We start from the raw sequence: 12,006 nt of genomic DNA, 5'->3' as shown, positions 1-12,006 counted from the left end.
CTTCCTTTTCCCGATCGTTTGACATGGGCAATCTCCATGCTCTTTTCCTATACAGATGTCAGTCCAAACAAACGATGCCCCTTTGACTATCCTTTGTTGATAAGAGAAGGAACCAATCGATCATCAACATAAATGAACCCTTGAAGGAGCTATCAGTCTCCCATAATCGGTCGTCCAAGTATAAAAGTAAACACCCGAAACCCAAAAGGGGGACGAAAAAAAAAAGCCTACTATTCTCATTCCCACTACTGATTCTATCATCGGAGGGGTCGAGTTGGGAATTTTCATGATGCTAATCTCATGTGTAGGAATCTGGATAAAACCAAGACACACCTCGGTTCGACTCCAGAATCCCGAGGAAGCTCCAACCACCTCGGTTCAAACATAAAATTCACCTCGAGCGAACAAGCGACACCTCAAGATCGTTTTAGTTAGTTCGCCTCACCCCATTAGTATTCAAGAGCATTAAGTAAGCTTTCAGGACGAGCTTATACCTTCGGGATGGGGCTAGGTCGTATCGACTCCCTGGTCAACAATATTAAGGTTGTAACATATAGGTATTTATGTATATTTGTGTATAATTCTGTGTCTTTTTCCTATGCATCTATCTGGATAAGCCAATCTCAACTCGACTCACGTGGCATTCCCTCACTGGATTCTCCCATCACCCGCGCCACCACCTGCAATTGGGAATCACCACAGCCTCGTAGATATAGGAGAGCGGATAAAGATTCGCGCAGCAGCAACGTGAGGCAAAGAACGCAGTCCTCGGAATCTTAGCAGCAGCACCACGCGAAGGACGCAGCAATGGCCTCCCTCACCGCGGTCGCGGCCGTGCAACCTGTGGCCGTGAAGGGCCTCGCAGGGAGCTCCTTCAACGGCAACAAGCTCGCACTCAAGCCCTCCCGCCGCATCGCCTCTCGCGCCAACCTCAGGTACGATTCCTTTACCTTTCTCGTCGAACGCAATGGACGCGATCGAACTCCGATCTTGTTGGTAGCAGGCCTGGCGCCGCCGTGGTCGCCAAGTACGGGGAGAAGAGCGTGTACTTCGACCTCGAAGACATCGGCAACACTACGGGCCAGTGGGACCACTACGGCTCCGACGCCCCTTCGCCCTACAACCCTCTCCAGGTAGGCAAACCCATAACTCCTCCCCTCGGCTACGGTTGATGCCGACCATGTGTTTGTGGAATTGCAGAGCAAGTTCTTCGAGACGTTCGTTGCTCCTTTCACCAAGCGGGGTCTGTTGCTCAAGTTCTTGCTGCTGGGTGGCGGCTTTTCGATAGCCTACCTGGGATCCACCGCCTCCGGCGACATACTACCCATCAAGAAGGGCCCGCAGCTGCCTCCTACTCCGGGGCCTCGCGGCAAGATCTAAGCGATCGGTGTAAACATCAAAGAAGCTCGATTATTTCCTTTGTACTCTGTTCCAACTTTATGCTCGTCGTGTGTGAACAAAGATCGACATGGAATGCTTCTTTTGGGCTCAGATCGAATTTAATGGAATCTCAACTCCATCATTTCACTTCGATCATCATAATATAAATAAATTCTTCGAGACTATTTTTCTTAATTGAATTCCTGAAGCTATGAACAGTTGTTAACAATTAATTTGATGGAATGAACCTTATTTTCTCAATCTCTCTCTCTCGTCTTTTCTGTGGGCTTCTTGAAAGCTCAAGCCTCCCATGTCTCTAACTTCTCTAAGTTGGAAAGCTTGTTGTTGGCCACCACAATGCTTGGAGGCTGTTTCACCAGCTTTCCATCTTCGTCTTCCTTCTTTGTCTGGGTGTCCATGTCGAATTGCCAGCCCATGAAATCCGACAGCGTCATGGAATTGTTGGCTTCCATGTTATTAAGCTTATCGATCTCCTCTGCTGGATCAAGCGGCGTCGCTACTCCTGCAGTTGGCTCCGAATCTGCCACCGAAGGCCTCGACTTGGAGCCCTCAAGACTTTGATCTCGAGTAACGGAGTCTGCATGGAGAACATCTTCTATCCGCGACATCACGGTGAAAGCTAGACTTTCCAGAATCCTGGAGTAGCTCTCCAGGATCGAGTATCCCACGTCCTGCACAAGGGGAGTCGCATGTTTACAGCAGCAGAAGAAGTCGGACGGTGCGAGTGCCAATTCTTGGAGTTCTACGTACCTTGTTGTCCTGAATCTTGCTTATGTCCAGTGCTGATTGGGGGATGCCGGGGAATCTGTGCTTGAGGATGAGTAAGATCGTCTCTGCTCTGTCTTCGAACTGTTCGCGTTTCTCCATGCTAATAGCCGAGCTTATAGCCGAACCCCACGTCGACTTGGCGTCCTTGTTGTTCATCTTCCTCTTCCAAATGACGACCGATGCTTCGATCCGGTTCTTGAGGTCCAGGATCTTGTGCTCCGTGGACAGGTCTACGGATGCAAGGAATGTTTCGGCATCGAAATCCTCGTCGGTGATGTTCTTGTAGAGGGTTTCTCCGAGGCTTGACCTTCCGTTCTGTGCCATGAGAAATGATCAGCATCCATCCATGGCAGAGACTGAGGCGATGATTATGGTGAGTTGGAGCAAAAAAAGCATTGCTCGAGTGAACGAACACCTTTGGGAGGGATTCGATGTAGTCTTCAGGAATCTCCATTTCCATTAGAACATTGGCATTGATAGCCATAGCTGCTTTGAGCACTTGGTTCACCAGCTCCTTCTGATGCTGAATCCATTTTCTTGAGGCCTCTGATAACCCACCGGGGGGGACTCTCACGGTAGGGAGCCACCACTTGTCATCGGTCCTCTGCACGTTCCCCTTCTCAGACTCATCCGCATCCCTGGACACATACCAGAACTCGTTCTTCTGCTTGAAGTTGTCGAGGTACTCCTGCACAAGTGTCGAGATCGGTATCAGAACAGAGTGAAGCGGAATGTTCGTGCGGGGATCATCTTTCTTGCTTACGATGAGCATTGCGTCGAGCTTCCTCAAGGCAGGAATGTTCATGCGAAGATCTTTGCGTTGCTGAGTTATCATTATCTGTGAAGAGCATGATGATGTAAGTGTTTGATCTTTGGATTTAAGGTCAAGGAGGGCTTCCGGACGTCGATAGTTACCTCCATGCTCTTTCCATCTCCTGAAACCTGCTGTGAGGGAACAAATTCCACGATATGGTCAGAGACGGATAAGAGCCAATCGACTTCTTTTCTCCACCTTGCCTTCCTTTCCTCTGGCATGGGTTCCAAGCGCCGCTGCTCTCCGAAGACAGAAGCTGAATCAAGCAGGAGCAAGAGAGGGAGGGAGAGAGAGAGAATGATCAGAATAGCTGAATAGCTGTAATAATATGTATTACTGCGTATTAGACAAAACCTGCAAGATTGGTGATGGCATTAGAGAGAGCAAGAGCTGAGGAAACTCCTGTTCCTCCACCTGACATGTCCTCACCGAGAAGAAGCTTCGCAAACTTCTCCTTCATTAGCTCCATGTCTGACAAAAGTCCATGAGGAAAACTCAAAAGGCTATGTATCTTCACCATAAAATAAGAACAGCAAAACAAACATTGGATTGCATTAAGGATATTATGTAGATTAGTTCACGAATTAGATCTTGTTTTCTCAGCCTAAATTTGAACACCCAATCCTTCATCTGCCTTACCTGATGGAGGACCGTTTCCTGCACAATCCTTTCTCATCCTTCCTTGATTTCTGGGGGGGTTCCTTCCTCGGGCGACCGATCAAACGCAACACCAATCTACTGGCCCTCTACAGAGTTGTCAGCGGTTCTTAAGCCCTGGCTTCTGAAGAACACCTTGATCTCCTCCTTAAAAGATCTGTTCCCTTCCTCATTATCCGAAAAAAAGCTCTGCACTCAGCGCCTCGAGGTCTCCAGCGTCGACTTAACATGCACTTTCAATCTGTCAAGGCTATGTCCTCTCGTGAGAAACCCGACCTTCACACGTCTGCCACCGAAGGTGATCGATACACTCGAGAAGCAACCGTGTCTTCTCTCGGATTGTGCATGCGCATGGATTTAGATTGAGCAACAGAGGAAGATGCATATATCTCCGCCCCCCCTCTCTCTCTCTCTAAGCCAACATATGGAAGGAAACGCAGGCTGAAACTTGTTGGTGTAGCTGCTAAGGTTGCACAAAGAAAAGCCCTTCTCTCACGAGGAGACGAACAGAGGGAGGGGGAGACACAGGTTGAGGCCTTGTCTCTGGGAAGCAGTGCAAGAGATAGGGAAGAAGGCGACCTCCACCATGCACCCAGAAGGAGTGGACGTGGGGTGCATGTCGAGGAAGAGAAGGGAAGGTTGAGGGACGAGAATAAAATAGAAAGGAGGTTATGAAGTGGATGGTCAGTATTGTGGTCTCAACATTCTGAGGCTGACAACAGCGAGCCCTGCAAATATGGTTGGTAGGGCAGTTTCCCCCTTTCACGTCGATATTTCTCTTCCCATGACAAAGATACCCTTTCTAAGCTCATCGAGAAGACGATGTTTTCAACCATTCTTTTACCTGACATTGTTAAATTATCTTAATTTAAGAGTATTTTTATTGATTGGTCTTAAATAAATTCTTTTACCCGACATTTACTGTCAATCAAAAGGTAATGAACTTATAAAACTACGTTGTTGGAAACGTTTCTCGAATAATGCTCGTCTGATGTTTAAGTTAGTTGGGGATTGAAATAATAATAATATATATGTGTGAAGAACTCTTTTTTTCATAATTATCGATGGTTATGAAGAATAGTTGCACATTATTGTCATGCTTAATTAGTGATGGATCATTATTATTATATCACTAGTCTCTCGTCTCATCGAATACAAATAGATCTAAGTCGAGAAACAACGACCTAAGTTAATCTATCGATATCAAAATAAATTCCGTTAATTAATTGTAGTGGTGTGAGAGTTATGAAGTTTTAATCCGTGAATCCCGAGCTTTAGAGTGTCATCTTCCTTTGATTGGTGTAGGGAGGCTGATGAATTCTCATGGTGGTATTGATAGTTCAGCAGGAAAGCTCATGATTGCTAGCTCAAGCAAACGAGTTCTGCTTTCCTTGCACTGCATGCTACTTGTGGGCCTGCAGAGCTTGAAGATTGACAGCCTAGTTACTCAGATGGCAAATGGAAGAAGACAGAGCAAAGGAGATGGGACTACCCCGGCAAACTGTCACCACTGCCAATGCAGCTACGTATCTTTTCTCAGATGCATTGATGTGCTGCTCGACCAGCTTTCCAACATGTCATGGACCACACCAAAAGAGAAAGTAAAAGAAAAGAGGTGCAGGTAAAAAGAAAATACTGAGAATTATCCATCTCCTACTGCTCCATCAAACAACAATGAGTAGGAACAAAAGACAAAGGAGGCTTGTAATGATGGCAACTTATGTTTGAGATCAGACCTGAGATATCGAGTTCCTATTTCATTCCATCATGTAGTATTTCCATGTCGTTACCATATTCCTCTAAGTGCATGGAAACCATTGCTTCACATCGCCGCAAGAGTTTCTTGTGGCAGAACCTTTCCTGTTTTAATGAAGCTCTGGGAAGAACTCTTGCATTAATTACATGTTTTAAGGGAACATTCACTAATAAACTTTGGGTGGTCCAAATCCTCCCTTCTTCCTTGAAAAAGAAGAAGACATCTCAACAAGAATCCATGATTCAGATTAGCCCCACAGCGATCGATGTGCTCATGACAGGGAATTAACTTCATGAACTCTCTCGTATTAAAATGGAAGCGAAGGAAAAGGCAAACACTGCTAGCAAACAGCAAAAGTCTTCAGATCTCTGTGTTCTCCTTTCTCACTCATTACGCCAACTTTGACCCACCAACATTACTGGGATTCAATGAGCTCAGTCTGTGAGAAGACCAGCAGGTAGCAAGAAACCTAAATCTGCTGTTTCACTGAGACAGAGAGGGAGTTAACGTGACACGTTTGTGATCTCAAGGAGTCAAACCGGGAGTGGAGACACAGCAGCATGGGGGGCTCCTGATGGTTTCAGCCACCTTTCTTTTTCTTCTTGGCTTCCACCCTCAGCTCATATGCCTCCTGTTTCAGGTAGCTCTGTTCTCTCCACTTCTCGCTTTGAAGCCAGTGTTAGCCCGCATATATAGATTATAGCCAGTCATTTTGTCATGATATGTGCAGATCAAGAATTAGTGGAGTTCCAAAACCAGATAGCTTTTCACTTCTACTGGAATATTTGTTTTCTTCCTTGACAACTGGAATTTTGTTCTCAGACAATTTAAGGTTAGTAGCTTATGGGTTTTAATGATCCTGTTCTTGTCGGCAGAAACAAACAATTGACTTCTGCGGGTGGTGGATTCCCTGGAGAGGTTGTCGAGGCCTGGATTGCACTCCTTTTGATGGTAAGAAGAAGAGGAGGCAATGGCCTCCCCTCCAGGGAGAACAGTGACGTGCAGCTGTTGGAGGTATCCAAACCAGCTCGCAAGCTGAGTCACATGATCAACACATGGTTCGGGGTGGCAAATCTTGATGGAGGATCGAAATGTATCGGCAACGGTCATCTGAAGGATGCTTTGGACGCTCAGGAATCACTGAAGCTTCAATCGAAGAAGACGATTCCTCGCCAGAGAGAATTCATGGAGGGAGCACACATCGGTCATGAGTTAGAGCAGCCACATAGGTACGCAGTGAACAGTTACAGCTGTAGGCTGCAGGAAGAGAAGCTCTGCAGTAGTCTTTCATGGAGGAGTTGCGGTGAGGGGATGAAGAAGGTGATCGGAGAGGGTCTCCATGGTCAGAATCTACTGCAAATCTCTTCCGACGACGAGAAGACGTCTTCCAGCCGGTCATTGGGAGTGTATTTCAGAAGTGCACTCGGTTCATCCTATCATGAGACAGAGGGGGGAAGAAAGAATTCTACCGCTGCCTCGGAGCAGCCAGTGAAGATGAAAGCTCCGAGCCTGATTGCAAGGCTGATGGGCTTGGAAGAAGTCCCTGCAGAAGCTGCCGAAACCATACGAAAGGAACAGATCAGGGAGAATCTAAATGCACCAAGATCAATGTTTCATGTTGGGAAGCCTGAGGCAGGAAGGTTGCTGTTGTCTAAGCAGAGTCCGAAACCGGAGAGAGTGACTCTACGGAGCATCATCGAACGAGAAAAGATCGAGCGGCTCGTGAAGAGAGGCCAAGAAATAGGTTGCCGAAATCAGTCGGATTCAAACGATACTTCAGCAGATGAACGCTACAGTAAAAGATTCCATATGGATGAAGAAGACCCATCGACTGTTAAGGCAATGCAGTTACCCGAGAGAGGGGAGCAGCATGAGCTCCTTCCTTCTCGTCCGTCTTCAAGCCAGGAGTCGATCGAAGCCACCAAGGTGGAGCATGACGAGGTCATTGCAAACAGAAGACGGGAGCTAGCACATGAATCGGTGAGAAAAGAAGCAGTGAGCTCGAAGAAGAGCAAAGTAGAGTCGTCCAAGAAGAGTAAATTGCCAGCTTCTGTATGCCATGGACAGCAGAAGAAGGAAGCGAATCTTCACAAGAGAAGCTATCAGGGACAGATGTCATTGTTAGATCGAACGACTCCTCAAAGCAGAAAAGGCCTCAAAGCTGCGGCAGCTCCGTTATCTCAGGCCAAGAAAGCTACAACAGCATCTACCGAGCCCAACAAAAGACCAGCTTCTGCAAAGAGCATTGCCATGAAAGCAGGGGCGACACAGCAGAAGAGTATGATGAAACCCCAGAGGGAAATGGTATCACGGAATTCCACCAATGCCGCAGCAGAAAAGAGAACAGCTGCAGCAAAACCAGCTCGAAAGATGACCAAGGTCAAGGTATTCCCTTTCATGCCATTCAATTTTTTTCGAGCTCATGAATTGGTCAGCCATATAGAGATTACTCAAAAGAAAGCGTTCGATGCAGAAGATGGCCAAACTAATCTCAGGAATTTTACTCAATTATTGTGATGCTTATTTAGATGAGAACTATGAACACACAAGTTTAACAAACATCGATTTGTGCAATCCTACCATACTTTCTTGTATTCTCCAAAGCAGAGAGATGGCCAGGAAATGAGTCCTTCCTGCAAGACAGATGATGACGCATCTGCAATCAACAACTCGCCTGCTGCCGAACCTTCGAAACAGCGAAAGCTGAGCCCAAAATCTTCCAACAATGGTAAGCATTCTTTCATCCTTTCAATCAATTAAGAACTGACGTGCGGTCACGGAAGCATCTGAGTTCTAAATAGGGTATTCTCTCATTCTCGCTTTCAGAGAAGACTGGGAAAGACCAGAAAGTCATTCGCGAAGTCATGCCAAAGACCAGCAAAGGTGGAATGGTTTCTGGCAAAGCAGAAGCAGCGGCCGCTAAGCATGTCGGCAATGAACTCATCAGCACCACTACAAGAGCAGATAAAGTAGAACACCTCGAAGCTTTACTGCTCAGCTGCCAGTCATTCCTGCTGCATGCCGACGAGCTGACCCTTGACGCTCATACACCTACGAATCACGGAAAGCTGGACTGGGACGAGGTTGACAAAGATGCTAAGCTCTATGTGGGTTGTGCAGAAGAGTTGATAGAGCGCAAAAGGCAGCACGCGGAGCTCTCTGGCCATCATCCTATGTCGCTGACTCACCGGTGGAGCAGAACAGAGCACGCTTCACTTGATCAGATAGTGGGGGAAATCAGCAAGGGAATTGGGAGACTTGCCAAGTACAGTGAGGCTGACGATGATGTTACTTACAGAGACAGTCTCTACGTGAGGCTGGAAAGAGATCTCAGAAGCAAAGACATGTTGACGAACGCCATGTGGGACGTGGGTTGGAGGAATGGCATTTGCATGGAAGAAGCATATAACGTTGTCAGTAAGGTGGAAGAGCACATCGTGTCAGCACTTGTTGAGAAGGTTGCCATGGAATTGGTGGATGCCATTTTTGTTGGCGACTGTTCTCCAAACTAAAGATGATAAAAGGATTTGGAATGAATGATTGTTTTGTAATCTGCAGCTTAAGCCTCATGAGACATCAGCAACATTAATGTCAAAATTAATCAAGTCATTAATGATTTCATCCATCTTATAATTATAATTGATCCACATGAGCTGCTGACCTCCATATGATCTGAATGAGATGTATACATTCTTCAACCATCAACCATCAACCATCATGTCGTAGATCCACATGAGTTGCTTTCCTTCCCACAAAAGAAACACCAAAGAGATCACCATATAGATTCTTCAGGTGTAAAAAAGTGCTTGAAGTCAGTCAACCACAAAATCCCATCCAATGAAGAGAGGATCAGTCTTGTATCATCATATTAAAAGTCTGATGAGGGTGGATGAACCCTAGAAAAGACAAAAGAACATATGCTTGTTTATCCTTCATATATATATATAATATCAGGGCATATACTAATGATTCAAAGACAAAAGAGGCCGGCAATCTGATTCCTTTCCACCCTATTAACTACTTCCCAACTTTTTCCTACTGTAAGAGAAGAAAGCACATACTCTTCGTGGAGAAGAAAAGTAAGATTGAATTTTGAGATGGTTTTTGTCATTTTCTTTTGCAGAAAAGTGCACACTGACTGAAGCAGTAAGACAACCTTTTCAAGTTCTTCACTGAGTGCATTCAAGAATTCCCATCTACTCGGACACTGACATCAACCGAGAAAGGGAGCTGGGAAGAAGCCAAGAGATGTTCATGGTGGTTGTAGAAAGCTAGGACTTGATCTAAGCAGACAGGGATGCCAGAAATGAACAAGTCAATCATTCTCAGGTACAGAACAAGTGTTGTCCTACCGATTGAAAGAGACCAATTTAATTACGTTTAATTCTAGATATATTGTGATGCGCAGCTATCAGTATCTTCTACAGCCCCTCCATCATCGCCAGCATTGCGCGCAGTATCGTCAAGATAAAAAAGATCGAGTCAAAAGCAAGGAAAAAGATCGAAGAAAGAGGAGCTCAGCTTTATTCCTTCCACGGATCCGTTTCCCTCATCCGAACTAATTCCAGAACGAATCAGACTCGCCTTATTCTGGCGTTCAATCCAACATCATGTGATCATGCTTGTGAGCAGAGCAAATTCCAGCGAGCAAAGAATCCAATCAAATGAGATTTAGATTATCTCTGATAAAATATCCGGTGCATTATATGCAGTCAAAAAACAAAATTTAATGTAAAATTATATTAAAAATTGAGTTTTGGACCCATCTGCCGAAGAAAAGTCAATCTTGGAGCCAAAGAATCTAAGTTCTGGTGCTAACCACAAATTTCTCCATCTTTCTTGCTCGGTAGTACGAGCAAAGCCATTTATTCCCACATGTCCTCCATAACTCCCTTAAAAATCTCAAGTCCATAAGCTTTATATTCTGAGTGCGATCGGAGAAGATTAGGCACAATTTATTTGGACTTTGATGTTGTTCTTCGAGGAAGGGTAGGCAAAATCACCTACTCTATTTATTGCAAAGTGGTCCTGCAATCAACCCAACATAAAAAACAATAAACGAAATATATGCACCACAATTCGTATCTCCAATCACTTTGAGCATCTTGAATTACTTTTGTGATTACTTCATCAGTGCCAAAACAACTTCCATAGCTGAAAACAAAATTTGGAATGTTTCGCTTTGCCATCATATTCTTTGTTGACTTACGCAGTAACATGCTGTAGGCACATGGCGATGATTCATGAACTGAAGACCTCATCACCGCATGAATGGATGACAAACAAAGCTCCATTCCAAAGTTTCCATGTTGTCATTGTTGGGGAATTCTTTTCCCGTGTGGCAGAGTCCACAATTCACACCCAAGTAATGAGAAAAAAGTTTCTTCCGGGAGATGGATAACATCCAAAATGGAAGACCTTTTTTTTCTTGTTGTCAGACAAGCCTTCTTTTTCTTTCTCTTCTTGCTCTCTTTGGGTGGCCTTTCTATCCATTGGGATGAGATGACGATAAAGAGCACTAAAGAATGAAGCCTCTGTTGCCACCTCCCTTATATATACCTCTCTCTCTCGCTTTGCGCCTCCTATCCCTCTCAACCTATCGGGAGTCCTCATCATCTGTCTCTCTCCGATCTCAGCATGGCAGAAGACGAGGAAGCACCAAGCTTCAAACTTTTCGGGACGGTGATCCTAAAGGGGGACGGACTAGGCAAGGAGGAGGAGGCGGCGCAGCCGGCGACGGAGCCGGCCGGGGTGGTGGAGGCGGTGGAGCCGGAGGAGGCGCTGCCATGCCCCAGGTGCAAGAGCAAGAAGACCAAGTTTTGCTACTTCAACAACTACAACGTCAACCAGCCGCGGCACTTCTGCAAGGCCTGCCATCGCTACTGGACCGCCGGGGGCGCCCTCCGGAACGTCCCCGTCGGAGCCGGCCGCCGTAGGGGATGCCCCACTAACCGGCGGAGCACCTGGACCGGGCGACGGCAGGGCGGCGGCTCTTGAGACGGGAGGCGCCGGCGAGGGTTGACCGCGGCCTCCGTTGACTTCCGCGGCTGCAGTTCTTGAGTTACGGTGTGCGGTGCACATAGGGGAAGGATCTGTGTGCAGCTAATTAGTGGCATGCAAGTCTTACTCTCTCAACTTCTGCTTTCCAGTGTCGTTCTGTACAGGCTGAGATCGTGATCTAAATTTTGATAAGTGTTCGATTGTTATGCTCAGAACTTTGTTGAATTTTTCTTGAGACTGTCCAAGAACAGCTTCACAGATTAGGAGAAGGTTCAGATGATCCGAAACTCGTATTCACTTGCATCTAATGATCAGCAAGTATAGACTATAGAAAAACTCTGTTCTTTGTTCTCATCTTACCATGTAATATGAACATGTAGTTGGAGGAAAGATGCCCGAGAAGCATTGGGATCTACGACATGATTTGGTTCTTATCAGGAGGGGCAAAAGTCAAAGAAGGTATGGCCTGTATGATGAGGATAAATTATTAGTGTACATGGAAGGAAGGACATCACCATCACCACCAAGCCTGCTGCTCTCACATGGTTGGAGGTGTGCTACTTCTTACCTTGGTCAATACACTTGGTTTTAGCCTTTACTCAGCTGCCAA

The 12,006-nt window shown here is 46.0% G+C and overlaps 4 protein-coding genes across 6 annotated transcripts; 3 read left to right on the top strand and 1 right to left on the bottom strand.

Annotated features, from left to right (window-relative positions):
* The first annotated feature begins 729 nt into the window (after nt 1-729).
* LOC135605607 (photosystem I reaction center subunit VI, chloroplastic-like) lies at nt 730-1,491 on the top strand. Of its 2 annotated transcripts, none has more exons than XM_065095896.1 (3): nt 730-935; nt 1,001-1,133; nt 1,201-1,491. In XM_065095896.1, the coding sequence occupies exons 1-3, from the start codon at nt 808-810 to the stop codon at nt 1,378-1,380; spliced, it is 441 nt and encodes a 146-aa protein (XP_064951968.1). In that variant the 5' UTR covers nt 730-807; the 3' UTR covers nt 1,381-1,491. The 2 variants fall into 2 exon arrangements, with proteins under 2 accessions (XP_064951968.1, XP_064951969.1); XM_065095897.1 differs by having other exon boundaries at nt 732-935; nt 1,004-1,133.
* Nucleotides 1,492-1,543: 52 nt separating this feature from the next.
* LOC135605606 (rho guanine nucleotide exchange factor 8-like) lies at nt 1,544-3,803 on the bottom strand. Its single transcript, XM_065095895.1, has 7 exons — nt 3,623-3,803; nt 3,338-3,454; nt 3,085-3,239; nt 2,933-3,007; nt 2,585-2,857; nt 2,152-2,484; nt 1,544-2,072 (listed from the first exon to the last, which is right to left on the bottom strand). The coding sequence occupies exons 1-7, from the start codon at nt 3,657-3,659 to the stop codon at nt 1,680-1,682; spliced, it is 1,383 nt and encodes a 460-aa protein (XP_064951967.1). The 5' UTR covers nt 3,660-3,803; the 3' UTR covers nt 1,544-1,679.
* Nucleotides 3,804-5,853: 2,050 nt separating this feature from the next.
* LOC135582546 (uncharacterized) lies at nt 5,854-8,970 on the top strand. 2 transcript variants are annotated; one of them, XM_065094650.1, is made up of 4 exons: nt 5,854-6,036; nt 6,272-7,781; nt 8,004-8,124; nt 8,223-8,970. In XM_065094650.1, exons 2-4 carry the CDS (start codon nt 6,345-6,347, stop codon nt 8,906-8,908), a joined length of 2,244 nt encoding a protein of 747 aa, XP_064950722.1. In that variant the 5' UTR covers nt 5,854-6,036; nt 6,272-6,344; the 3' UTR covers nt 8,909-8,970. The 2 variants fall into 2 exon arrangements, with proteins under 2 accessions (XP_064950722.1, XP_064950721.1); XM_065094649.1 differs by lacking the exon at nt 5,854-6,036 and having other exon boundaries at nt 6,088-7,781.
* A 2,063-nt stretch (nt 8,971-11,033) lies between these two features.
* Nucleotides 11,034-11,393, top strand: LOC135604822 (cyclic dof factor 4-like). Its single transcript, XM_065094476.1, has one exon. The coding sequence runs from the start codon at nt 11,034-11,036 to the stop codon at nt 11,391-11,393; it is 360 nt and encodes a 119-aa protein (XP_064950548.1).
* The last annotated feature ends 613 nt before the right edge of the window (nt 11,394-12,006 follow it).

This window comes from Musa acuminata, chromosome BXJ2-2 (genome assembly GCF_036884655.1).
Source record: "Musa acuminata AAA Group cultivar baxijiao chromosome BXJ2-2, Cavendish_Baxijiao_AAA, whole genome shotgun sequence".
NCBI classification, from domain to species: Eukaryota; Viridiplantae; Streptophyta; class Magnoliopsida; order Zingiberales; family Musaceae; genus Musa; species Musa acuminata.
Note: the sequence above shows the minus strand (reverse complement) of the source record. Positions and strands in the feature narration are given on the sequence as shown.